Raw genomic sequence first — 23,897 nt, 5'->3', positions numbered from 1 at the left:
GTATCCAAAGCTCCAGACCACGCCCTGTCTGCACCACCACCACCACTTACGCAACCGCGCGCAACCTCTCTGTGTAGGACTCATTTCGGTCTTCAAGCCCGGGCGCGTTGGACAACCCAGGATGTCATGCAGGTTTGTGCGTTCATCCGAAGAATTCGTCGCCTTACCTGCACTTTCCGGTCAACATTTAGAGCCCGAGAACCAGCCAACGTCCCTCGATCGCAGGCGCAGCAGTCACATTGCACGGCGTGATGCGTGACAGCCTATCAACAGCTGGGAACCCGCCCTTCGAATTTGAGGGTTTTCGGCGACAATGCATCGCTCGTAAGGGCGCCTGCATCAACTCTACCCGCCGAGCCCAGTCCCAGCCGGCTCAGACTGATGGACAGCGGAAAACTCCTACCAACCAGCTCCGACGGGCATGTCTCGAATATCCAAACGAGACCTCGTCATGTTTGCCTGCCCGCCTTTGCTGTCCTTATTCAGATCACTCGCTTTTCCCGGTTATTACGAATCCATCGGGTCGGTAACCAGTGAGGACAAAGCCGTTGGCTGCTTCGTCCTGTTTTCCCCATGCACATGATCAAAGCGCACATTCGGGGACCATCAGGGATGGTCGGGGCTCGCTAACTGGCTTACATCACGGCAATGAGACGTGTGTATCTCGGCCACTGTCGGACCCGGCGACTCGGGGTCGTGGTGGAGCACCATGTCACGAGCAGGCAGCTGGATTCACCAACACGTTTGCCCCCTCCTGGTCCCGAGACATGCATTGTCGTCGTCGATGCCGTCGTCTGCAAGGATGTGGGTGGGTTGCGAGCGGCCCTCGAACTTCATCGAACAGAGAACGCATCCCGCCGAGGCGGCGGCGGTGCCCGGGGCCGGTTTGTCACAGGTGATTGACAGCGGAAAACCCGAGCCTTATTTCCCCCCAACGTAACCGGCCGTAAGAATCTAACCAACCGCTCAGAGGGATTGTCTCTATAAATCCCAAAAAGGGCATTGCTCTCCCCATCCCCCTCACCTCCTGCAATGACCTTCTGGTTCAGTCACACACCAGCAGGAATACTCAGCTCGAAAGCAACCCATTCTGCAAGCGACGTTTACCGCCGACAAATGTCCGTCTAGGCCTTCCAATAAGGACACTTGAAAGGTTCGCAGTCGGAAGGCAGCAGCCTCTGCTCACCTCTAGAATCGTTATTTCGATGCACATCCATGGAACGATTCCTTGTTCACAATTTGCTACTTATCGTGGAAGCCGCCTAGAAGCATGCGGCCCCAAAGGATCCAAGCTTCTAGCATGTTTGCCTGCTCGACCAGGGGTTCCTCCCGCGTCGGGCAGCAAACACTGTTTCCTCTTTTCCCATCCCTCCCTCTTCGTCGATCCCTTCAGCCATCAGGTAGCTGCACACCCAAGGTGGTATCTATCTCGCGTCTAGCCCTCGCCTGTCGAGCTGGGCGTGCGCAAACCGCGAGGCACAAGTCAGGCAAGCAAGCCCCTGTACAACGACCGTCGCCTGCGCATCCAACGAAATCGGGAGAATCCTAGCCCGTCACATCACATCGCTTTGTGAAGGTCGATACGCGAGGCCCCCCGCGGTACCCAACTATACAAGCAGGGGCTGCACAAGGGCCGAAGGATGAAGCGCATGAAGAGCCAACGCCAAGGTTTGTTCCCGTTTCTATGAGGCTGAATGCGGGAAAAGTGCGGGAAAGGCATGGGCCTCAGGTGAGGCAAGTCAAAACGGCAATTGCACATGGGCCAACTCGCAAATCTGGGGGCGGACGAGTCGAAATATGCGTCTTTTGTCTCTGGCATATCTCCCCTCCGACACGGGATGTGTTCGAAGAATGACCTTTAGAACTTGGTAAACGGCAGCTTGCACTCTTTTTACTTCTTACCGCCCCGGTAAAACATGACCTGCCAACTATGCACCTCGGGCTTTGCACCCAACGCGAACGGTCAACGACGAATTCACCAAAAACATGTTGGCCCCAACGAAGAACGATCACCGCCAGGCATACGAAAACATGGTGCGGAAACGTGGTTCCATTCAATGATGTTCACACAATGCTTCTAGCTGTCGTTTGCTGCTATGATTAGAAATGGTCCAGCGTACGTACTGGTCCCTCCAGCCTACCCCCCTATGCAATGAAAGAATTCACAGACGCTCGTAAACTCCAGAATATGCCGAATATGCCCAAGACAACCAATGACTCATATCACATGTAGGCTTACAAGAGGTGGGCGTACTCCTGCTCCTGGCTCCAGCTGCCGGGGTCCTCGGCAGGCAGCTGCTGCATGCTCATGGCACCCAACTGCTTGATGTTCATCTTCTCCCGCAGCTCGTCCGTGATCTTGTCGACGTCGACGTTGAGGTAGCCGCGCAGGAACTTGCCGACGTCGGTGTTCTCGATGTTGCCGCGGATCTGCATCGCCTCCTCGCCGCCCGTGCTGTACACGTTGACGTCGAGCGCCGTGTGGCCGTGCGTGCTCCAGCCGATGTGCGCGCGCAGGCTGATCATGGCAGCGAAGGTCTGCACCGACACGCCCGGGTCGTTGACCAGCGCGTCAAGCTCCTCCGCGTGGGCGTTCTCGATGCCGAGGCCGGGAATGACGAGCTCCTGGTTAACCCACTTCTTCAGGTCGTCCTTGCTCTTGGCCTTGTTGTTCGCGACGTGCTGGATGAACTTCTTGGAGAGCAGCTCGGCGGAGGCGGTGGCCTTGGCGAGCTGGCGGGGGTACCAGTTGTACACGGGCAGGTGTCCGGGCTCCTGGAGAGCCGTGGCCAGGCCGCCGGTTTCGTGGTCGCTCGTGGCTACCAGCAGAGACTCGGTCTTGCTGTTCTTGACAAAGTCCGAGACATGCTTGAAGGCCTTGTCGTACTCGAGAACCTCGTGGACCTGAGCGGCGGGGTCGTTGATGTGGCCGGCGTGGTCGATCCTGCTGCCCTCAATCATGAGGAAGAAACCGTGATCGCTGTTCTCCGTCGCCTTCTCGAGTGCGCGCAGCGCGGTGGTGGCCATCTCGCTCAGACTGGGGTAGACATCGCTCATGTTGCGGCGGTCGAGCTCGAAGGGGATGTCGCCGGGCGCGAAGAGACCGAGCTGGGGGAAGCTGACCTTCTCGCCGAGCTGGAGCGCGTCAAAGGCCTTGCGGTCGCCGGCGTAGCTCCAGCCAAACTCGTCTTGCGCCTTGGCGACAACGTCCTCGCTGTCCAGTCTGCAGCTGCCCTCGGTGCCGTTGGGAAGGAAGTGGCAGCGTCCGCCGCCGAGCATGATGTCCACAACCCGGCCCAGGGGGCCGGCGCCGACCTCCTGCAGGGCGATGTCATCGTTCATGGCGCGGGTGAGGACGTGGCTGGCGAAGCAGGCGGGGGTAGCATCGGTGATGTCGGTGGTGACGACGAGGCCGGTCATGAAGCCGGCGCGCTTGGCGGCCTCCAGGACCGTTCCGCAGGGCTCATAGTCGGGCAGGACCGAGATGGCGCCGTTGTAGCTCTTCTTGCCGCAGGAGAAGGCAGTGGCGCCGGCAGCGCTGTCGGTGACGAGGGAGTTTGAGGAGCGGGTGCGGCTAGAGCCCCAAAAGTGCTTGTCGAGGGTGAGGACGTCGTCTTCGGGCAGGCCGTGGATGTGCTGGCGGAAGCTGCGCGTGAGGGAGAGCGAGGCGGGGCCCATGCCGTCCGAGACCATGAAGATGAGGTTGCGCTTGGTGGGGTGGCGGAACTGGCCGCCGCCGGTTTGGTTGCGGTGCTGCGCCCAGACGGCGAGGACGATGACGGCAGCGGTGGCGACGAGGGCCCAGATGAAGAGGATTATCTCGCGAAGGCGGGAGGGGCCTGGGGGGAGGGGGTCGGCGTCGTCTGAGGCATCGTCGGGGTTGGGTTGACGGCGAGAGTCATCGGACGGGTTTGAGATGAGCGGCGTCCTCTCAGAGGTCGACTGTTTGCTCGGAGACGTTTTGTTAGCCATTTTCTTCTGTATCGTGATTCATACACTGCGCGCGTGCGTGGCTGCGGCCGTGTTTCTCGGAGAGAGATTGCGAAAGTTTCTGGGTGACGGAAGCTTGTTTTGTTTGCTCGGGGAACATTAGAAGGGAAGAAAGGAGGGCAGTTCTTACCATGTTTGCAAAACGTGTTCGGCAAGTCTTGCCCGTGTCGTGGCAAGCTGCTTCAGATGTTGTCGCAGGATTTTGCCTTGCACGCGCAGTCGCAGCTGGGGAGGAGCGCCGGTTTTGAAGGTTGTCGCTGACTCCCACACTACGTAAGTACCCCCGTCAGATTGATAAAGGAGCTGTGTTGATTGCACCACCGCCCACACCGCAGAGGTGAGGAGGCTGGGTAGGCGACGGGGTAGCAGCGTTTGGGAAAGCTGCCTTGCCGCCTAAAGTCTAGCGCGGCGGACAAGGTGCCTGGCGACCCGACCCTGGGGAGAAGCGAAGCTCCAGGCATGTTTTGGGTAATGGGTCACGGGCTGCCTGCAGCAAGACGCTGGAAGACGGGGTTCACATTTTTGGGGTTGAATTGCGCGGGTGGGGATTGGTGTAGGTCTGCAGCCCATGTGCCAGTGACATCACGTCCCATGGTCAGCAAGATTGCGTTTATTGTCGCTGCTGCTACGACTTCGGATTACTTTCGACCAGCATATGCGGGACGAGCCTTTTCCCTCTCTCCATCTCTTTCACACATCTCTGTCTAATGGACTGACTGACTACAGCGCGCACCAACCACATCCGCCCTCCAAGGTTTGAGGGGTCTTGGTCTGTGTGCAGCAGGGAGCTGTCACCTGCTCGTCACCGTTGGATGGGATGGCATCAGGTGGTTTGGGTGGCATCTGCGGGGAACGGGCTAAGCGGGTGATCTGCCATGCCAGCGAAACCCGACTCGGCATGGCCTGGGTTCATGGAGGGTTGGACGAGGTGTGGTTGGGTAAGAAAGGGTAACATCGGTGTATCGCTGTGTGGCCGTTGATGTTCTTAAATGATATCCGGCATGTGGGATGGTCGGTTGGTTTTCACTGAACGGGCCGTTGTAGTGTATTTGCTCGGAGGTGGGATCTGGAGAGGTGCTTAGATCTGGTGGCCGTGGCAGATGTCTCGCTTCATCGTGATGCACAAGCTTGGTCTGAGATTCCCGTTGGGTGTTTGCAGCTACCTTCCAGGTTATTTGAAGCAGTGGGACTTGGCCGCAAAAGCTTGTGCCGCCGGTTTGTCACAACAGCCTCATTCTGGCAGCCAGACATCAACGTCGCGTTTATCTGCATTCCTTTGGTTTCTTGACAGTTTGATGTGTCAGTATTCTTTCGTCTGCAAGACACTGACGGTTCATCTATGTACACTTCGTTCGTTGCTGAAGATGTAGTCGTGGTACATATGAGGAGAGGGCAACAAATGGCTAAGCATCTTACCAAACATAGCTGAAGAAACACGACCCAAGTTTATGGACTTTATAACATGACCTGGTTCTCTGTTGAATGGCATGTTCTTCATTTTCCCTCCCGGCATCTGTACACCATCATCAGTCAAGCTCCTGGGGAGCTCACCGGTTCAGCCCTGGACGGCTTCGCTTCAACCATGTGTATCTACGTTCTTCTCATTCCGACATGTCACCATAACCCGCTCCTTCTCTTTGACACTAGTTGCCATCTTATTATGGAGGAGTTACAGCGTATTAATCAGCTGACCACCTGGGAGGGAGACGCTCGCGGCGAGATACCCTTCGACATGCCCACAGCATGCACCCCTATGCCGCACAATATTCAACCAATCTTCACGAGCGACTCCTGTCATTGGAGCTGTTTCCATGCTCCCCAGCGACATGTTGCCGTTGAGGGATCTGGGCAATTCTTCGGGCCGTTGGAAATGGTTTTTGGTTCAGATTCGAGTTGGGAGTGATTACGACAGACAGTCACAAAAGTCTGCTTGCATTCAATTACATTCCGGTACGAGATCTTAGCTTAGCAACTTTCTCACAGCCTATAAAGCTATTTACGCGATGGATTATCGTACTTTGCTTGTGAATTAGGTGCATCACTTGGAATTCACTCTGGACATGTGCGACCGCCAATTTCCCTGTGATTATAGATATAACTCTGCTTTACTATTATCGTCATTATTGACTATTATCACTTTCGTCCTTGTCGTCTTCCTTATTATCCTCGTTATCATAATCGTTGTTATCATCACTATCTCCCAAGTTTTACATCAAATATGCTTCACCTTGAGAGACCTCGTCTACCCATTGAGGGCTTTTTTTTGGGTGGCACTTAATTACTCGATTGTTATTGCTCAACTTCAAGGTGCTGTTGTCTATGACAATATCTCGTTGAAAACGTCTAGCAACATTGATACTAGAAGAAGAGCGGACCTGATATAGTGCGAGTTTAGTAGAAGTCTCAATGGAGTGATAAGAGTGAATAAGTTTGCGAGCCTCAGTTACTCGTTCCCACTGGCTGTTTATGTGTCCTTGCCTGCATTCGCTCTACCTGGCTCTTCCAATTCTTTAGGTAACGTCCGTGGTCTCTCAGGGCCTTTGGACGGGCACCTAAACTGCCCGTTAGGGGCATAAGTCGCTGTAAAATCCGATTGGGTGACCTCCATTAGCCAGGCACCTGGGCTGCAACCGACATCGCCCCGCACCAGCTCAAATGCCTGGACCCCACCACTTTACGCGACCAAACGCGTCCTTCCTTACGACGACATCGTCTACGGTGTCCCAACATCGAACTTCGTACCAGTGGTCCCAGCCTCAATGACATCATAACAGCAATCGAGCAACTCATTGGACGCCAACATGGCCATCCTCAACTTCACACTCAGCGAGGATGCCGTCACCGCCCTCCGTGAGGTCCTCACTTGCCTAAACAAGTTCAGCGACGAGGTCTCCCTCGAAGCCAAAAAAGACCAGGTTAGTCGCCAGCGCCGAGACAATGCGAATGTGAAAAGCTGACGAGACTCAACAGCTTGTTCTCTCGACACTCAACTCATCAAAATCAGCCTACGCCTGCTTTACTTTCACAGCAAGCCGCTTCTGTTCCCGGTACCAATTTGAGGGCAGCGCACAGTATCGCGAGAAGTTTTACTGCACGCTTTACACCCGTGTATGTCGTCGCTACATCCGAATCTGCGAGGAAGAACTGCCATTGACCCTTCACAGGCACTCATCAACATCTTCCGAAGCCGCGGCGGCGGTGATCCCACGCGAGACCGCGAGAGGGAGACCTCCATCGACCGCTGCGACGTGGCAATCCAAGACGGCCCGGGTGTCAAAAGCCGCTTCATCGTGAAGCTATTCTTCAGAAACGGTAGAGTCACCCGGTCTTCAATCAAATTGGAGGTACGACTGACAGCTTGTAGGCATCACATCCGAACACAGACTCTCCTTTGAAGTCGCAGTACCAGTCCGCGCAACTTTCGACCGCAATGAGGCCGTCCACCACTGGAAGATCCCCTCGCGGACCCTGAGGCAGCTCATGGAGCATTTTGGATCCGGCATCGACTTCCTCGAGGTCGTTTCGGACGGAGAGCATGTCAACTTTATTGGTACAGCAGAGAGAACGACAAATGGAGACGGTATGTTATGTTGTCATAGTGGAGTGGATCTAGCTAGTGTCCATGCTAAACTGGTCCCAGAGGTCCTCAAGAAACCCTTACACACGTCTATCGCCATAGAAGTAGACGAGTTCGAAGATATTGAAGTCGAAGAGAACCTCCGCATCGTCATTAGCGTCAAGGATTTCCGCGCCATTATCCAACACGCTGGCATCGCTGGTACTCATCTTTCCGCCAAATACTCCGCGCCAGCCCGTCCTATTCAGTTCGCATACCAGGGCGACGGTATCAATTGCGAATTTCTCCTGATGACGGTCGGTGAGAGGGGCAACCCGGGACAGAAGACGAAAAAGGGCAGGGCCGGCAGCAAAGCCCCGCCCCGGCCGCAACAGCAACTTGAGGCTGCCGCCGGATCTAGGAGACAGAGCGCTGCGCCTTCCGAACCACCCGAACAGCCTGCCGCCCAGATCATGCCGCCACCGCCTCCAGCTGCGTCTGCTGCTCGAATCGGTGCTGCTAGGACGTCATTGTTCGATCTCCGGCCATCTCAACGACCGCCTCCCGCTAGTATACGGTCCGAGGGGTTGTTTGTGGACGACGACCAGTGGGAGCCCGTCAGAGACGAGGAGGATGAAGAGGCTGAGGAGGATGCAAGGTTGGAGTGGGATCATAGCAACCAACCCGTACGTCTCCGAACGCGCCCCACGACTATGTTTGCTGACACGCTGCAGAACCAATCCATCATGCATCTAGACCGTGGTGCTACCCATCAGAACGGCGAGATCGATCCGGCACCTGAAAGCAGCGCAGGCCTGGCGCCTACACAACCCCTAGATGATGTCAGGCGTCTGGGGTTGTTCTACCGAGAATAGAGGAGGAAGTCGAACGAGTAGCGTGGCATGTTGCAGTTCAGGAGTTGTATCTGTCCGGTGATGGGGGCAGTGGCCGATTTGCTCAACCGGTGGTGATAGTCACCCAGCTAGTAGCGCAGCCTGCGCCGATACCCGTGATCTTCGATCCAGGGGGAATGAATCTTGATGATGCAATGACATTCCATCGTCCCTTGACGTCGTTGTTCTCGACCTGCGGGCCGCAGTTCCCATGCTCTCCCCATCCCCACGCAAGCACATCGCCCTTGTCTGTGAAAGCAATGACATGCTCGCTTCCGATAGCAATCTTACTCAGCTTGGGAAGACTCGGTGGCGGTAGCTGTCCATGGTCGTCTCGTCCCCAAGCAAGGAGCTCCCCGTCTTTCTTCAACACGTAGACGCTGCCCCAGCTTGCTCCGACGTCCTGCCACTCCGGCATGGTTTCAGGGGCTGATGACTTGATGCTCCATTTGTCGGATCCGAGGATTAGCAGCTTGCCCGAATCAGGTGCGCCGAACAAGCAGCTAAAGTCCTTTCCGCAGACAGCCCGAGTAACTTTAAAGTCGACGCCCTCGATCTTCCTGGGCGAGTGTATGACAGCCTCAGGGCTTCCAGCCTGGCCTTTGCGCACGTTACCCCACCCATACGCCTCCCCGTTGCTCAAGACCGCGATGACATGTCCCATGCAGCCTGCCAAATCCACGACTTCAGTGCCTGTCGGTGGGAATTCCTTGAACAGCGTAGCGGAAGGCGAACGGACGAGCAACTCCCCCAGGCCGAGTTCACCCTTCAATCCCGCACCAAAGCTGTACACTTTTGTCGCCTTGCCTTCACCATCGTTTTGGACAATAACCGAGGCTTCCCAGGTGGCAGCAACAAGGGCAGTCGTAGCATTGTTCTCCCCGCCGTCCTTGCTCAGCTGAATCTTCTGGAAGACAGGTTCCTGAGTCTCGGCCGTCGAAGTCAAACCGCACGCCCCGCTCGTGGCATCCCCACTCCACCAAAGCTGTCCGCCCTCAGTCAGAAGCAAGGTGTGATTTCCTCCAGCAGCGACCTTAACCACGGGAGACTCTGGCTCGTCAGGGTAGAAAATAGCCTGCTTGGGGACCGACACGTCTTCTTTGTGGCCGATTCCGAGTTGGCCAGATCCATTGGATCCGATTGCAAAAAGTACCGACATTTCGGGAAATTCTGTGTTTGCGTTGGTTCAAGCTCTTAATGAGATGAGCTCCTGCAGGTGTAGCTTCAATGTGGATATGACGACAACCAGAAACATCGCAATAACAGAATTCGTCCCCCACCAGTTTCTTCACATGCAACTAAGCAGCTCAATGGAGGGGACCCTTTTCCTCGGCCAATCATTCCCGCGTCCCCGGCGGCCCTCTGCCGTCTCCACACCCACCGGCGCGAGATCAAAAAGCGGAACTCGAACCGCGTGCAACTTTTTTCTTCTCCTCTGCATCCCACCAAACAGCTTCAGCTTTCGTTTCTCGGTCGTGACTCAGCGCCCCCGAAACCAAGCTTTCAAGCGAAAAAAGTTTTCCTGGTCTTGCTCAGGATGTGAGAGCTTGCTTCGCGCAGACTTTTGCAGTCTTGACAGAAAACTTCCAGCACCAGAGAGCATTCGTTTACTTACCCAAACAGAAACAAACACTCATCATGGCATCTTCCTCGACTCCCAACACGCCGCAGGCCATACCCGCCGAGATGGAAAATTTCGTGGTCGGCTTGATAGGCATGGGAGACATGGGGAAGATGTACGCGCAGAGGCTTTCTGCCGCTGGATGGAAGTGAGTAATTGGTTCACCTCTCCTGTCCCAGCTGGGCCTCTGCGCAACGCGATTTCTTCTGGTAAGATTCACATTCTCTTTTCTCTCACGCAAGGCAACTTGCTCCCCTCCCCCTTGGTAATGATGACAAGAGCGCATTTGGCTAGAGTATCGCCCAAGGCCTTGCTGGCAAGCCATTCTGGCCCCGGCTATGGCTGAAGGCTTTCCATGATGATACACCTAGCTACCTTAACTTTACTTTGTCTGAACCTTCACCTCAAATCTGCTTCATTACAAGCTCTCATGATCGAAGCAAACGAGCTAACAATTGCTCCCAGGAAACTCGCAAGCATGCCCTTACTTTTGCTACACACCTGTTGGCGCTAGGAAATGAGGAAAATGTCGGGAGGAAACAAGAGGCTAACGTCGCGGGTTCCGGCAGGATTATGGCGTGTGACCAGGAGGAAAAGTACGAGAGCCTGAAAGAAGAGTTCTCCGGAAACGTATGGGAGCTCCTGCCTGCCCTTCCGGTCAACGCACCCGCTGAGCCATGTCCTCTCTTGAACTATAGAACAATATACAAATTTGCCGAAATGGACACTACGTCTCCCGAGCCAGCGACTACATCATCTACAGCGTTGAAGCCGCCGCCATTGACCGCGTGATCTCCCAGTACGGACCATGTATGCCTTGCCTTCACCACCAGCTCCTGTCCCTCGTTCCCCCCAGTCTAACCAATCTCCGCGACAGCAACGAAACTAGGCGCCATCGTGGGCGGCCAGACATCATGCAAAGACCCCGAGATCAAGGCCTTTGAGCGCCATCTCCCCTCGGACGTCGACATTGTCTCCTGCCACTCCCTCCACGGCCCCAACGTCGACCCGCGCAACCAGCCCCTCGTCATCATCGCCCACCGCGCCTCTCCGCTCTCCGTCCAGAAGGTCGAGACCGTCCTCTCCGTCCTAGGCTCCAAGCACGTCTACCTCTCCGCCCACGAGCACGACCGCATCACCGCCGACACCCAGGCCGTCACCCACGCCGCCTTCCTCTCCATGGGCAAGGCCTGGCACGCAAACACCCAGTTCCCCTGGGAAATGTCCCGCTACGTCGGCGGCGTCGAGAACGTAAAGATCAACATCATGCTGCGCATCTACTCCCAAAAGTGGCACGTCTACGCCGGCCTCGCCATCCTCAACCCCGAGGCCCGCAAGCAGATCTCCCAGTTCGCCCGCTCCGTCACCGACCTCTACAAGCTCATGCTCGAGGGCAACGCGCCCGCCCTCCGCGCCCGCGTCCTCGCCGCAAAGGAGAAGGTCTTCGGCCACGACGGCAGCCCCAAGTGGGCCGACCGGCCCCTCCTCAACCCGGACCTGCTTGAGCGCTTCTCCCTCGGCCGCAAGGAGGACCAGACCGAGCCCCCGCGCGCCAACAACCACCTCTCGCTGCTCGCCATGGTTGACTGCTGGGCCGAGCTGGGCATCGTGCCGTACGACCACATGATTTGCTCGACGCCCCTGTTCCGGTTGTGGCTCGGCGTCGCGGAGTACCTATTCCGCAGCCCTGAGATGCTTGACGATGCGTTGAGGACGGCGATTGAGGATCACACGTACCGCAGCGACGACTTGGAGTTTACGTTTGGTGCGAGGGGTTGGGCGGAGTGTGTCTCCCAGGGGCACTTTGAGACGTGGAAGAACCGGTTTGAGACGACACAGCAGTTCTTCCAGCCGAGATTTAAGGATGCTGTTGCCGTTGGCAACGCCATGATGAAGGCCGTGTTGGAAAGTACGAAGGACTGAGGGCTTAGTTTGGGAAATTGAGACGTAGGAGTATGAGACAAGAGACTGAGCTTGCGGGGTTTTCAATGCCGGTTTTATTAGGAGAATTTCATCTGGGAGCTCCCACTCGGGAAACCAAGATGTTGTCGTGAAAAGATGCATACCCATTACAAAATGATGATACGGATCTATGACTCGTTCTATGGAACCTGCAGAGGCGGCGTAGGTTACAATCTGCATTCTGCTGAGTATTTCTGCCCACTATCCGTGATTGAAAGAATACAGGCGACATTCCGCTAGCAAAAAGGGTATCTCTCTCCATCCAACGCCGAAACAACCAAAACCACGGTTACATCCACTTCGTCAACCAACAACTAGCGACGGACACGAACGGGTCGTCTCGCGGCCGCCTATCGTGTCGTCGCTTTCAAGGATCAGTTTGACCATCCGCAATGAGAGCGTTCCTCTTCTGCGCTCAAACTTGGGTCATCACATCCGGCACGTGTAACTCAACGCTCTCTTCCAACATGGCGACTCCGTTCTGAACCTTCAGCGGCTGGGCTGAGAACTTGCCCTCCTCTTTCTCGTGCTCTTCCATCGCAGTGGTGATGTCAGCGGTCGTGTTGCCCGCGCCAGAAGGCAAGCTGACAGACGCATTCGCGCTATCATGCATGGACGAGTCGCCATCCAACGACTCTCGGCGTCCAGCTTGGGCAGCGAGGTTTGGAGAACCGGGAGATCGGGGCAAGGGAGGCTGTGGGCTTGGGTATGGCGAGGATGTTTCGGGGTTGCGAAGTCTGGTAGGTAGATCGATCTGCATGTTCAGACTTGCAAGACGTGACTCGAGGTTATCTTCAGTGCTCGAAGTGTCTCGGCTGGCTGTCGATGCCGGAGACGTGGACGTAAGAGAAGGAGCCGTCGACTGCAGATGTGTCAGAAATTGCGCATACTTTCATTTATGATACTCACGGCAGTCTGCGAGCGAAGACCCAGGTTGGCGACTACTTCAGGATGGCAGATCGGCCTGCGACCGAAGTGATGAAATCCCCAACCAGTCGCAGCCGTCGCGGGAACGTCGCCGTTAGCGATACTGTCGAGGCTGAGATACGCTCTGTCTGCGCCACCAGGGCGACAGCAAGGACAAATTCTGTACTTGCACCCCTCTCTCGGATTCGGAACCCAAGGTTTGGCGCTCTGGGTCAAGAACTCGGCCAAGTCGGACGTATTGGATTCTTTGACAGTGGCTGCCGTCTTGCGATCCGACTCTTGCTGAAGAACTTTGGCAAGCTGGATCATGTCAGTCCCCGAATCATACCCAAGTAAGTGAGGGTCACTGACATGCTTGCGTTGGTTGAAGATGGTCATAAGCTGTTCGCTAGTGTACGTTTTGGCAATAAATTCAGGGGACATTTCCTCGAGAAAGTTCGCTGGGTTTGTGGCCCGCTGCTCTGGTCCGCGAAGCCTGGGTTTGACGGTATTGACCATGTCACGGCCCAGCTCGTCAAAATTGCACTTTCCTCGTCAGTCAAATGGCTTTTTACCAAGTCCTGGGCACCTACCTCTTCTCCGCGGCAAATGGCCTCGCGAAGCAACTCCTCGTGATCTTGAGTACAACAGTACAGCCAGCCCAAGGGGCCAAGGTTGCCACAAGAATCGCAGCGGAGATGGTAGCTATAGACGCGGATCAACGTGACGTGAGTGCAGGCCGCGTAGGTTCGCGTCTGACGGGAGGAACCTTTCGAGCCCGTCTTGATCTTGGTGCCAGCCATCACGATCTCGAGGAAATGGGCGTCGGATGGTAGTGGCGGGTATTTGTAGGAGGTCCGTAGGTCAGGTTGTCATTTGGTGATACTCCAAACCCAAAAAGTCCCGGGAGGAGCGAAGAGTCAACAGCCTCAAGGAGTTGAGAAGGAGCATACTCGGGCCTTGGTAGGAGGTGAGGTGGAAAAACTGAACTTCTGGGTAGGAGCACCCGCTCCAACTTCACATTCACTAGAAGGCGAAATGCGATGACATCGTGCTTTCATCTTAAAGTGCAGGAGCTCCCAAGTCCTGTCACCATCCGCCTTCTTTGTTTGAACTGCACATTTTCCTGCCCGTGATGCACTGCCCAAACCCTCAGATATTTACGCTACCTTATTATATATTGATAGAGCAGACGTAATGGCGCTTGAACTCCATTAAGCAATCTCGACCGGTGGTTTGACGTCTCCATGTAAGCTTCTGGTGCCATTCAGCATCGCTTTCCAATCTGCTGTGACATTGGCATATTTTTCATAACTATCGGCAGGCTGACATGTATGAATGACATTCCGATGCAAGAAACAATACTCTCACGCATTACTTGTGGGCTTCTGTAAAGCTCTCGAGGATGTGACTCATGTTAGTCGTTGCGAAACCTTTGGGTGTTATCGCCGTTGGGCTCGACTCTCCCACCGCTACTTGCTCAGGTTCTCTTACATCGATGTTATCCAGCTCTCTGATATCATTTTGCTGCACCCGGACGCGTACGGTGACACCTTGGTTGCCAATGATATCCGCTATTCGTTTCCACCGGCCGGCAGATGGACGAATTTGTCGACCAACATGCCACTCTTGCTGAAGAACCAAGGGCATCCACAATCTTTTGCATATGTTTGACAAGGTTATTCGTCTAGGTAGAGTGCGGATTTCGCCATAGGCGAGAATATGTCACCAATCGCATAGCTCGCCGAGGTAAGGAAGTCTGCTTCTTCCAATCGCCTTGGCATGTCGAACAATGCTAACGCAAGCCCAGGACCACTTTAAGTATTCTCCGTGGAAAGCAGGTTCGAGCTTTAAAACCTGAGGCTCGTTGATGTTGACTTGATATCAGATGTCACACCCCAGGCTCGCTTATCATTCTGACCCAGCCCATCATCAGCACACACAAACTTCGTTTCGATGAAGAAAAAAGTTTGGTGTAATTTTGCGAGGGTGCCAAGCTGGTGGGATGCAAAGCGGGAAGAGAATGAGTGGTTCAGACGACCTTCGGACGATTCGGCATCTCCAAAGCATGAAGCTTGATCATTAAACCATCATTTTTGGGGAAGGGTTCACTAGGGGTCAACCCAGCACAGACAATCACTGCCGGCAAGTGCAGGATTCCAGCGTCTGTCAGGATGAGCTGGCGTGCGTCTGTCCGCTGCCCCCCCCCAATTTTTTTTTTTTCTGGCTGGCCGCTGTCCCCTCCTCGGGAAGTGAAAACAGANTTTTTTTTTTTTCTGGCTGGCCGCTGTCCCCTCCTCGGGAAGTGAAAACAGACCTCGGGCCATTGGCTAAGTGCAGCCAATCATAGCTCTCAGTTGACACACCCCTGCAGCTCCGTCCAGCTCTGCCCCATCATGCAACATCCCGGTCGACTAGCGCTCGAAGACGAATGAGCTTCTCGCAGCAGCGAGCTCCAGGTCCAGCAGGTCCAGGAAGAGAAGAGTCCAGGTCGAGGCACCACCCCCATCTCAGGCAAGCAATCAATCTCCTCCCAGTCCCGTCCCTCTCTTCCCATGTTGCCCAGTCCAGTGTCCAGCGTCCCTCGCCCCCCTCCCCCCAGCCGGTTCACATTCAACCAGTCACCCAGTTCCTAGCCCACACAGCTTGCCTGGTTCTAGTTTCCCGTGTCGTACCTAGGATCCGATCCGCACGCACCAAAGGGGAGCCCAGAGGGCCCCAATTGTGTCAACCTCCTCGACCACTCTACCACACATCAACAACCCACCCGCCTCTTACTGCTGCTGCTGCCGCCCAACCTCCCCTCCGAGACGGCCAGACTCCCACCTTCTTGTCATCTTGCAAGAAACACTCAGTACGTTGCCCTAATTTTTCGTCGCGCACTTTTCCGACCATCGTCAAGTTGCAATTGCGGTTTTCCGAGTCCTCCAAGCTGTCGCCGCGCAATTTACTGCCCACTCCTTGTCGGTCGGCTGAGCGACGCGGTAAACAAACCATTGGCCCCCGGGGTCTGGAAGCTGGAGCCGCAAATCAATTGACGAACACCCCCCCGGAAAATCCATCGCGAACACAATCGAGAAGACCCTCTCAGCTAATGCTCATCCCTCACCGCAGTTTTGTCTTCCCCGCGTTTCCCATTTCGATAGCGATACCCCCCGACGCATAGCCCAAAATGTCCGTCAAGTTCGAGAAGGAGACGAAAGAGACGCTGCAAAAGGCCGTCGACAAGGTCCAAGACACCTTCCACCCCGAGAAGCCTCTGCCCGGCACCAGCGGAAAGCATCCCATCTCTGAGGCCATCGGCACTGCCATCACCGGAGGCAAGAAGAATGCAGGCTCCAAAGGCTACCTCGCGGTTCGTCTTACACTCCCTCGATTCCGTCATGCCCGCGAAATCGCCGCCAAGACGCGGCCAAATCCCACGAGAATACACCACTGACGCGGTTACAACCAGGCCTACATCAAGCAGCTCGAGGAGAACCCGCTGCGAACCAAGATGCTCACGGCTGGAACCCTAGCTGGCGCCCAGGAGCTGCTCGCGTCCTTCCTCGCCAAGGACCGCAACAAGCATGGCAACTACTTCACTTCGCGCGTGCCCAAGATGGCCGCCTACGGCGCTATCGTCAGCGCGCCTCTCGGCCACTTCCTCATCTGGGCCCTGCAGAAGACCTTTGCCGGCCGCACCAGCTTGCGCGCCAAGGTCCTGCAGATCATTGTCAGCAACTTGATTGTACGTGGTGTGATTGCTGATATATCGCGATAGAGGAGATGGCTGACTTTCCGTAGATTGCGCCCATTCAGAACTCCGTCTACCTGGTTGCCATGGCTCTGATTGCTGGCGCCAAGACGTACCACCAGGTCCGCGCCACTGTGAAGGTCGGCTTCTGGAAGGTCATGAAGGTCAGCTGGATTACTTCTCCTCTGTGCCTGGCCTTTGCCCAGAAGTTCCTCCCGGATCAACTCTGGGTTCCCTTCTTCAACCTGGTTGCCTTCATCATCGGCACCTACATCAACACCACCACCAAGAAGAAGCGCCTCGCGGCTCTCCGCAAGAAGCACTTCGGTGACGGCCGCTCCGACGGTCGCTCCCCGTCGATGGGAGGTCGCCCGGAGGACTACCCCCCTCCTCACGGCGGACCTCACGGACCCCACGGAGGGCCTCACGGAGGCCCTCACCCCGGCCCCATGGGTGGCCCCAACCCTCCTTACTAAAGGAGACTTTGATGACGGCAAGATTACGCCCCCTTGATGAGATCTAGTAACATCTAATACGAAAACGAGTTCAGTCCTTGGGGCGGAATTCTGGAGTTGAGGGGCGGGGGGCAGTGTGAATGATACGCGAGCAAGAGGCTGGCGGCTTGGAAACGCTGCAAGCGGCCGCTGAGTATCTTTGTACAATTTGCTTGCTTCGTACGTTGCGTCATGTTATATGTCCTGTGTGTCGGTAGATAGGTTCAATGCGCTTGGTTTTATGGTTCGACTTGCTGCATCGGCGTCTATTGTGACTAACTATCGAGTGAACTGCGTTCTAGGCTGGCCTGGCTTGATATCTTTTATATCTTCGTCATGGCCGTATGCTAACGTTCTACCTGGCACTATTAGGTGCTCTTGTGTAGCATGCACTCTCATGATTTCGGCAACAACTGGAGGACTTTTATGTCTCTGAACAACCAGCCCGGTGTAGACCTAGTCATGGACGCGATGTGCCCCCTTGTCCGAATTTTGGACTGGTCAATCGTCGGTGTGACGTGATTCCGCCGGTCTGTCGAACGGAGAAGTGGATATGTGGCTCGTGATGTCTCCGCACGCGGCTCTCAATCCCCGGCCGTGGCCTCTCCGGTGTCCACCATGAACCCGGGACTCCAGTACTCCCATTCCGGACATTGCTTGTCAACCCACAACATGCCCTCGCCCAACAGGTCCTCCAACGCCGTCTGCGCCCGCGCCTTCGGCCACTTCAAGTTGACCATCAGCATGGAGATGCTCACGTACCCCAGCACCTGAACAGCCTCCAGCACGGCACTCTGGTCCGTGTTGAGCTCCTTGGGTATGCTCCGAATGTAGTCCTTGCTTCCGACCTTGATGACGCTGAACGAGCTGCCCAGCGGCTTCAGCGTGCCGACGGCCCTCAGCACATCGTCCTCCGTAACCTCGCTCGCGCCCTCCATCCGGCCCGTCATGATGCGCTCCCGCACCTCACGAACCCCAATCAGACCGCCGTTCTCGTCCCGTGTTGCGCCGCACACCTCGACGACCCGCACCGCGAGCTCAAAGTAGAAGTCGTTAACCGACCGGCCCAGCAGCTGCGCCCATATCGACGACGAGCCGCCCCCGCTGCCCGAGGAAGACGACGACGCGAGGGGGTCGACGCCGATGGCGGAACACATGCGCGCGAACTGCGCGCGGAAGGAGGGGTCGGAGCGGATGTCTTTGGCGTGGGTCTGCGCGAACTGCTGGAGGAGGGAGCGGAAGACGGAGAGCTGCGTCTCGAGGGCCTGGGCGTTGCTGCTGCGCAGGTTCGAGCCATGAGAGGCGTACTGCGCCGAGGTCAGGCGGGACCGGTCAAAGGCCGCGATGCCGATGCCTTTTCGTGACATGCTTTCGGTCGGTCGGTGGTTTAGTGAGGAGGACGGCGGGAGGAGTTTGGATGTGGAGGATGGGAGCGGGAAAAGGGGGGTCTTGGTTGGTGAGCTAGCTTTCTGTTGCCTGTCTTTTTGGGGGGAAGAGGGGCAGAGAGGGAGGTTAATAGAGGGGCGGATATCTTGGTGGACGCTCCGCCATGTCGGTCTTCGTTGGCGCCGACGTCAACAGCAGTTCCGACTCGGCGGGTCTCCCGCTTCGATGTCGCGGGTGATGACATAAGGCAAGCCCGGATGGCTCTCCGGGTCCACGCAGCCCAGACGGCATAGATCACGTGAAGAGGTCCGCCGGCTCAACTCCGGAGGCGCTAAACCCTCTTTCGTCTAGCGCCCCATGGAGGGCACACGCACAACAGCCCTCGCGAAAAATCCCAAATCTTGTCCGTTTCGATATCACCAAAGTACGCGCTCACGATTACCGCTGCGAATTTCCTCACAGTCCCCCTCCATCCCGCAGCAACCATGTCGTCCACCCAGAGCGTCCAGTGCTTCGGCAAGAAGAAGACCGCCACTGCGGTTGCCCAGTGCAAGGTGCGATCCCGAAATTTTTCTGCCTCCCCCTGCCGAACGAAAGAGGCCGTCCCAGAGCGACTGGGGTGGTGAACGAAAATTCGATATCGAACTTTGGAAGACTGACTTTGATGTTGCTTTAGGCTGGCAAGGGCCTCGTCAAGGTCAACGGCAAGCCTCTCTCGCTTGTCCAGCCTGAGATCCTCCGCTTCAAGGTACGAACAAATCCGCGCGAAACAGTCCCAATGCAGAACCGGTCGACAAGAGGAGGAAACCACCACGTGTAGCGGAACTCGGAGGCGAAGAGCAAGGCGCTAGGATGACGGAATACTTCAATGGGAGAGGAAGAGAAGCATCGCGGCGCCTTGCTCTTCACAACCAGCAAGAGGATTGGGAAATGCAAAGACCGAGGGACCGCAAAAGGACATGCATCGAAATTTCGCAACGACAAACATACTAACGTACTCACCCACAGGTCTACGAGCCCCTCCTCGTCCTCGGCCTCGACAAGTTCGCCAACATCGACATCCGCGTCCGCGTCACCGGTGGTGGTCACACTTCCCAGATCTACGCCATCCGTCAGGCCATTGCCAAGTCTGTCGTCGCCTACTACCAGAAGTTCGTCGACGAGCACTCCAAGAACATGCTGAAGCAGGCTCTTGTCCAGTTCGACCGTACCCTCCTCGTCGCCGACAACCGCCGGTGCGAGCCCAAGAAGTTCGGTGGTGTTGGTGCCCGCTCCAGATTCCAGAAGTCTTACCGTTAAACGGTATCTCTCTCTGGCTGGCGTCGCTCTTTCTCCATTTCGTCTGTCGGACCATGGGACATCTACCTCTCCTGGTATCGCGCAGGCAGCTGGGGAAGGTGTGAGTGTGTGGGGAAAAATGGAAATTTGGGCAGAGTGGGGGTTTTCCGGTCCGGTCAGCTTTTGGTGTTATCCCGCGCAGCAAAAAAGACACATCGTTCTTCTTTTTAAACCGGGAGGAGTCAAACGTGGATCAAAAAATGATCTGGTAGCGTCCTTTTCACACGAGATTCGATGGGGGACGTGTTTCCGGAAATGCTCGGTGCGGGTTCGTCCACCGCCCTCATCGATGCAAAATGCAAATGGCATGCCTCGCGGTATCGCTGCTTGGCTTGGGTTTGTAAAGGGTCAGGCAGGCAAATGAAACATTGAAACTTCATGACACGGCGTTTGGGCTCGAGCTATGCGTGTGCCGTGTTTCTTTTCCTTCAAGGTCGACGATCCGCATAAAAGTTATGGTGTAGAGGGCAAGGGAAAAACGAATGACTTTCAACCTTCAAGGTCCATGGACTCGCTTTCCCTGTGATTGCCGACTTGTTTGAGAAGGTCCCCCCGCCCTGATAGCTGTTCCGTTGCCTCGCTCCTTGCCTTCGTTCCTCACGCACCTCCAGCGCCAGCCATTGAATCCAGACCAAGGCATACGCCCAGACAGCATCTAATCAGCTTCCTCTCATTCATGCATGTAATTTCAATCAACATCATCGTGTTATGCCCGGCAAATTCCGAGGAGACCGCCTGGTTTTCCTATGGTGGAGCGGCTGGTTTTCCTTTGGATATACTCTAGCCTACCACCGTGGTCGTCGCTCCTCTCGTCATCATCGTCGTCGAATACGAGTAAAATGTAGCCACGCAGACACAGGGAAATTAGGTCATCCCGAGGCTCCATATCACTTGGTCTTGCCGCTTGCCCGCGCTGTCATTGAATGACAGAACCAACCCAGTCTAGCGATCCCATCGATCTCATGCCAGCCATTCACACTTTACTTCACCACCTCACCACTCTCGCCAACCTCACACAAGACCTTAGACAAAATCCTTGACACGACGATGCTTGCATGAATAGGGACTTAGCAGACACGGAGCATAACAACGTCGTCTGGCAGTAAGATGCGTTCATGTTAATGAATTATCAGAAAAAAAGAAAAACTAAAAAAAAAAAAAAGGACGCAAGAATCTACCCCGCCACCACCGTAGAGGTAAGTAGAGGTAGGTGACGACAGAGGCCAAAAGAGTGTGATCAGTGGGAGGCTTGAACTCCCGGCCTTGGCATTACTGAACATCTCAGATGAGATATTAGTACCACGCTCTAACCAACTGAGCTAACCGACCGAACTGAGTTGTTCAGATGTTCTTGTGGGACGCAGTGAGATTGAGCCCTATCATGCGCCCACAGATCCAAAGGTGGGGCCGAAATGACTCTCTCCCACACAGCTTCCCAGAGCTGCACGACATGGATGGGCATGGGTGGCAAAGCGCAGCAATAGTACACCTATCCCACGGTGTTAAAGGTTAGCGTAGTACTTGCGGGGCTTCGTGATATGGAAAGCCCCGCAAGAACCGCACTAACCTTTAAGACCGTGGGATAGGTGTATGAATGGTCCGAAGATGGACACGTCAGGGCCGAAAATATATATCACAGAATTAACTATATGGTATTTAAGGTACTGAATGATATTTAGAAGAGAAGGCAAAGCCAATCGTGGGTTGCCAAGATGTTACAAAAAACAAGCACACACTATATTCTGAAGACCACAGTAAGAACTAATATCAATAGCATTTTGTTTTGATGCGTATGTTCTGCAGACAGCTGAAGAACTATTCCACATGAAAGCTAGAATCACCAACAAACAAAGAACAGCAATGGGACCGAAAAATGTTCATGGACACTGCGTATCACACTACCCTTCGGCTGGAACACCACGTATTGTTTCTCGTGGAATGCGATGCGTCAGCCCAAGAGACTCGGAGTGGTTGAGAACTGAAAGACTTGCTTTTGAGAATGCTTCACAGCACTACTGGGAATATTTATAAGATTCTAGCCTCAATGTTGAGTTGGTCTGTCTGCCGGCAGATGCGTTCTCGAATCTATTCGGCAGGTGAATTACTTCTTTCTCGTGAGGGCGAACGTTGCACCATGTCTATGAGATGAATGAAACATCAGTCCTGAACTGAGGTCACTTAGTAAGAACATTGGATGGTGCCCAGTCTTAGATGCCTTGGTCTCACGAAGTTGTCCTGGGGATAAGTTCATGATTGATTCGGGACTGTGGTGACATCTTTCACAGATTTATTCCATTGTCTGAGGTGCTCTCGGACATATACCGTTTCCAGGAAAGCTGAAGTTACTCCCACAATAACAGCAGGTATTCCTAGTGTATTTCTAGCTGTTACTATTGTTTCAGTGTATTTCATAGAAACCGCCGGGTTCAGCAAGCAAGATCATGTACGTAAGTAGTCGTCCAAAGAACGCAACCCTCTGCTGTCTCAGCTATCGATTTTTAGCACTCCTCTCGACCTCTTTTTGGAGTTCTGGGTATCCGTTGGCTTCTTCGTCTGAGTTTTTAGTGGTCGGAATACACCGCAAGTCATATCAAAGCAACAAGCAAGGTCGACGCAATGCCTGGCCGAGATCCTGGAAGATCAGCCTTGACATCATGATTGGCAACGGCAAGACACGTGTGGACGACGATGATTGCCTGCATCCACGAGTTTTTGATTCACATGCTTAATTTATGGGAGATTTTCTTCCCCGGACTTGATGGCAAGGTTTGGGCCTTGGTAACTCCTTTCATCATGGTGAAAGTGAGCAGCACGCTCGCACGACGCTGGCCAACAAAATCGATGAGTCCTCTTTGGAATTTCCCAAGATGACTCTCGTACCACATCACAGACGTCGACGCCATTGCATTTTGCAGCAACCCCACGTCCATTTGATGGACACCAGCATTAGCCTGCTTAAACTACGCAACATGTTGATGTTATGTTCATTCATGCACTAGGACAGTCCTCGATAGTGTTTCCGAGGTGAAGTCGCAGGCAAAATGTACGCAACGCTGCGTTCCCTTACCCAGAGATCTGAATATTTGAGATACGTTGGAGTCAATCTAATGATCTCGTAGCACGAGTTCTCTCCAAAGACTTCCAACCTCCGACGCATGTTCTTCCGTATTCGGTAGTACAATCTTGCAACAGCTGAGCCAAACAAGATCCCCAGAACTAAACTATGACTGTCATCCGGTTAACTGACAGCCCACAAACAGCACCATCTTGCTGAGAAACTCAGCGTGAAGAGACGAACGACGAATCAACAGCAGACCTTGCGATGGTGCCTCGATGTCGAATATCAGAGGCGAGTACTGATCGTCATCAACCCGTTTCTCTGGATGCATCATAAGTCCTTCATGCAGGCTATGCTTGGACCGCAACATCCCTCAAATACTCACGAGTTGTTCTTTTGCCTTTACCCAGTATCAAGAACCCTCGCAAACGGATAAATATTCGTCAAGTCTACGGTGAAGCAGCAAAACTCTGTTGACAACAGCATATTGAGTAGATCATCGCCCAAGCAGTCTTCTTTAAAACCCAGGTTGTATCGAAGAAATGCTTTCCAACAGCTGCTGACTTCTTTGGGTCGACATCGAATGCCTTCCTCAACTGTCGGATTCTTATCCATTGGTTTCACTTGCTGATTTTGAATGCTAAACTGAGCGCGTCCTCTTTGCATTGTTTTCGACATCATCACAAGATTTACCAAATGTCAGCGTAGAAATGAAGCATTCATCCCCTTCGTTTCCGAAAGATTTTGGCCAGTAGTCTTGATGCTGCTAACATCTTCGCACACTGCCAGACTTGGTCATGAACCCTACATCTTCCACTCCAGCTACATCGCTCTGATGCCTCTCCTCTCCCATGCGTCCTGGAAAGACGTGAAACCAGAGCAAGTTGTATCGACGAACTAACAATAGAGCCCAAAGCAGCCGAGACCGACGCATGTTACTATCTCTTGGAACATCAA

The 23,897-nt window shown here is 54.6% G+C and overlaps 7 protein-coding genes and 1 pseudogene across 8 annotated transcripts; 4 read left to right on the top strand and 4 right to left on the bottom strand.

The window, feature by feature from the left end:
- Nucleotides 1-2,235: 2,235 nt before the first annotated feature.
- Nucleotides 2,236-4,890, bottom strand: GCG54_00012211 (Repressible alkaline phosphatase; the record flags this gene model as incomplete). Its single annotated transcript, XM_045412095.1, has 4 exons — nt 2,236-3,942; nt 3,997-4,078; nt 4,121-4,259; nt 4,728-4,890. The coding sequence occupies 4 exons, from the start codon at nt 4,888-4,890 to the stop codon at nt 2,236-2,238; spliced, it is 2,091 nt and encodes a 696-aa protein (XP_045263879.1).
- A 1,901-nt stretch (nt 4,891-6,791) lies between these two features.
- On the top strand, nt 6,792-8,421 carry GCG54_00012210 (DNA repair protein rad9; the record flags this gene model as incomplete). Its single annotated transcript, XM_045412094.1, is given in 6 exon segments — nt 6,792-6,905; nt 6,961-7,098; nt 7,155-7,334; nt 7,348-7,570; nt 7,631-8,232; nt 8,281-8,421. The coding sequence occupies 6 exon segments, from the start codon at nt 6,792-6,794 to the stop codon at nt 8,419-8,421; spliced, it is 1,398 nt and encodes a 465-aa protein (XP_045263878.1).
- Nucleotides 8,422-8,503: 82 nt separating this feature from the next.
- Nucleotides 8,504-9,598, bottom strand: GCG54_00012209 (Protein ATS1; the record flags this gene model as incomplete). Its single annotated transcript, XM_045412093.1, has 1 exon — nt 8,504-9,598. One exon carries the CDS (start codon nt 9,596-9,598, stop codon nt 8,504-8,506), a length of 1,095 nt encoding a protein of 364 aa, XP_045263877.1.
- A 479-nt stretch (nt 9,599-10,077) lies between these two features.
- GCG54_00012208 lies at nt 10,078-11,983 on the top strand (annotated as a pseudogene). The gene is given in 5 exon segments: nt 10,078-10,175; nt 10,186-10,269; nt 10,526-10,690; nt 10,759-10,870; nt 10,938-11,983. Coding segments are annotated over 5 exon segments (1,505 nt in total).
- Nucleotides 11,984-12,437: 454 nt separating this feature from the next.
- GCG54_00012207 (uncharacterized protein) lies at nt 12,438-13,731 on the bottom strand (the record flags this gene model as incomplete). The annotated part of the gene is made up of 4 exons (XM_045412092.1): nt 12,438-12,884; nt 12,932-13,249; nt 13,301-13,474; nt 13,522-13,731. The coding sequence occupies 4 exons, from the start codon at nt 13,729-13,731 to the stop codon at nt 12,438-12,440; spliced, it is 1,149 nt and encodes a 382-aa protein (XP_045263876.1).
- A 2,369-nt stretch (nt 13,732-16,100) lies between these two features.
- GCG54_00012206 (uncharacterized protein) lies at nt 16,101-17,140 on the top strand (the record flags this gene model as incomplete). Its single annotated transcript, XM_045412091.1, has 3 exons — nt 16,101-16,283; nt 16,383-16,658; nt 16,715-17,140. 3 exons carry the CDS (start codon nt 16,101-16,103, stop codon nt 17,138-17,140), a joined length of 885 nt encoding a protein of 294 aa, XP_045263875.1.
- Nucleotides 17,141-17,742: 602 nt separating this feature from the next.
- Nucleotides 17,743-18,525, bottom strand: GCG54_00012205 (Vacuolar-sorting protein dot2; the record flags this gene model as incomplete). The annotated part of the gene is made up of 1 exon (XM_045412090.1): nt 17,743-18,525. One exon carries the CDS (start codon nt 18,523-18,525, stop codon nt 17,743-17,745), a length of 783 nt encoding a protein of 260 aa, XP_045263874.1.
- A 504-nt stretch (nt 18,526-19,029) lies between these two features.
- On the top strand, nt 19,030-19,843 carry GCG54_00012204 (40S ribosomal protein S16; the record flags this gene model as incomplete). The annotated part of the gene is made up of 3 exons (XM_045412089.1): nt 19,030-19,098; nt 19,221-19,292; nt 19,553-19,843. The coding sequence occupies 3 exons, from the start codon at nt 19,030-19,032 to the stop codon at nt 19,841-19,843; spliced, it is 432 nt and encodes a 143-aa protein (XP_045263873.1).
- Between the last annotated feature and the right edge of the window lie 4,054 nt (nt 19,844-23,897).

The sequence above is a fragment of the Colletotrichum gloeosporioides genome (genome assembly GCF_011800055.1).
Source record: "Colletotrichum gloeosporioides strain Lc1 chromosome Unknown consensus_49, whole genome shotgun sequence".
NCBI classification, from domain to species: domain Eukaryota; kingdom Fungi; phylum Ascomycota; class Sordariomycetes; order Glomerellales; family Glomerellaceae; genus Colletotrichum; species Colletotrichum gloeosporioides.
Note: the sequence above shows the minus strand (reverse complement) of the source record. Positions and strands in the feature narration are given on the sequence as shown.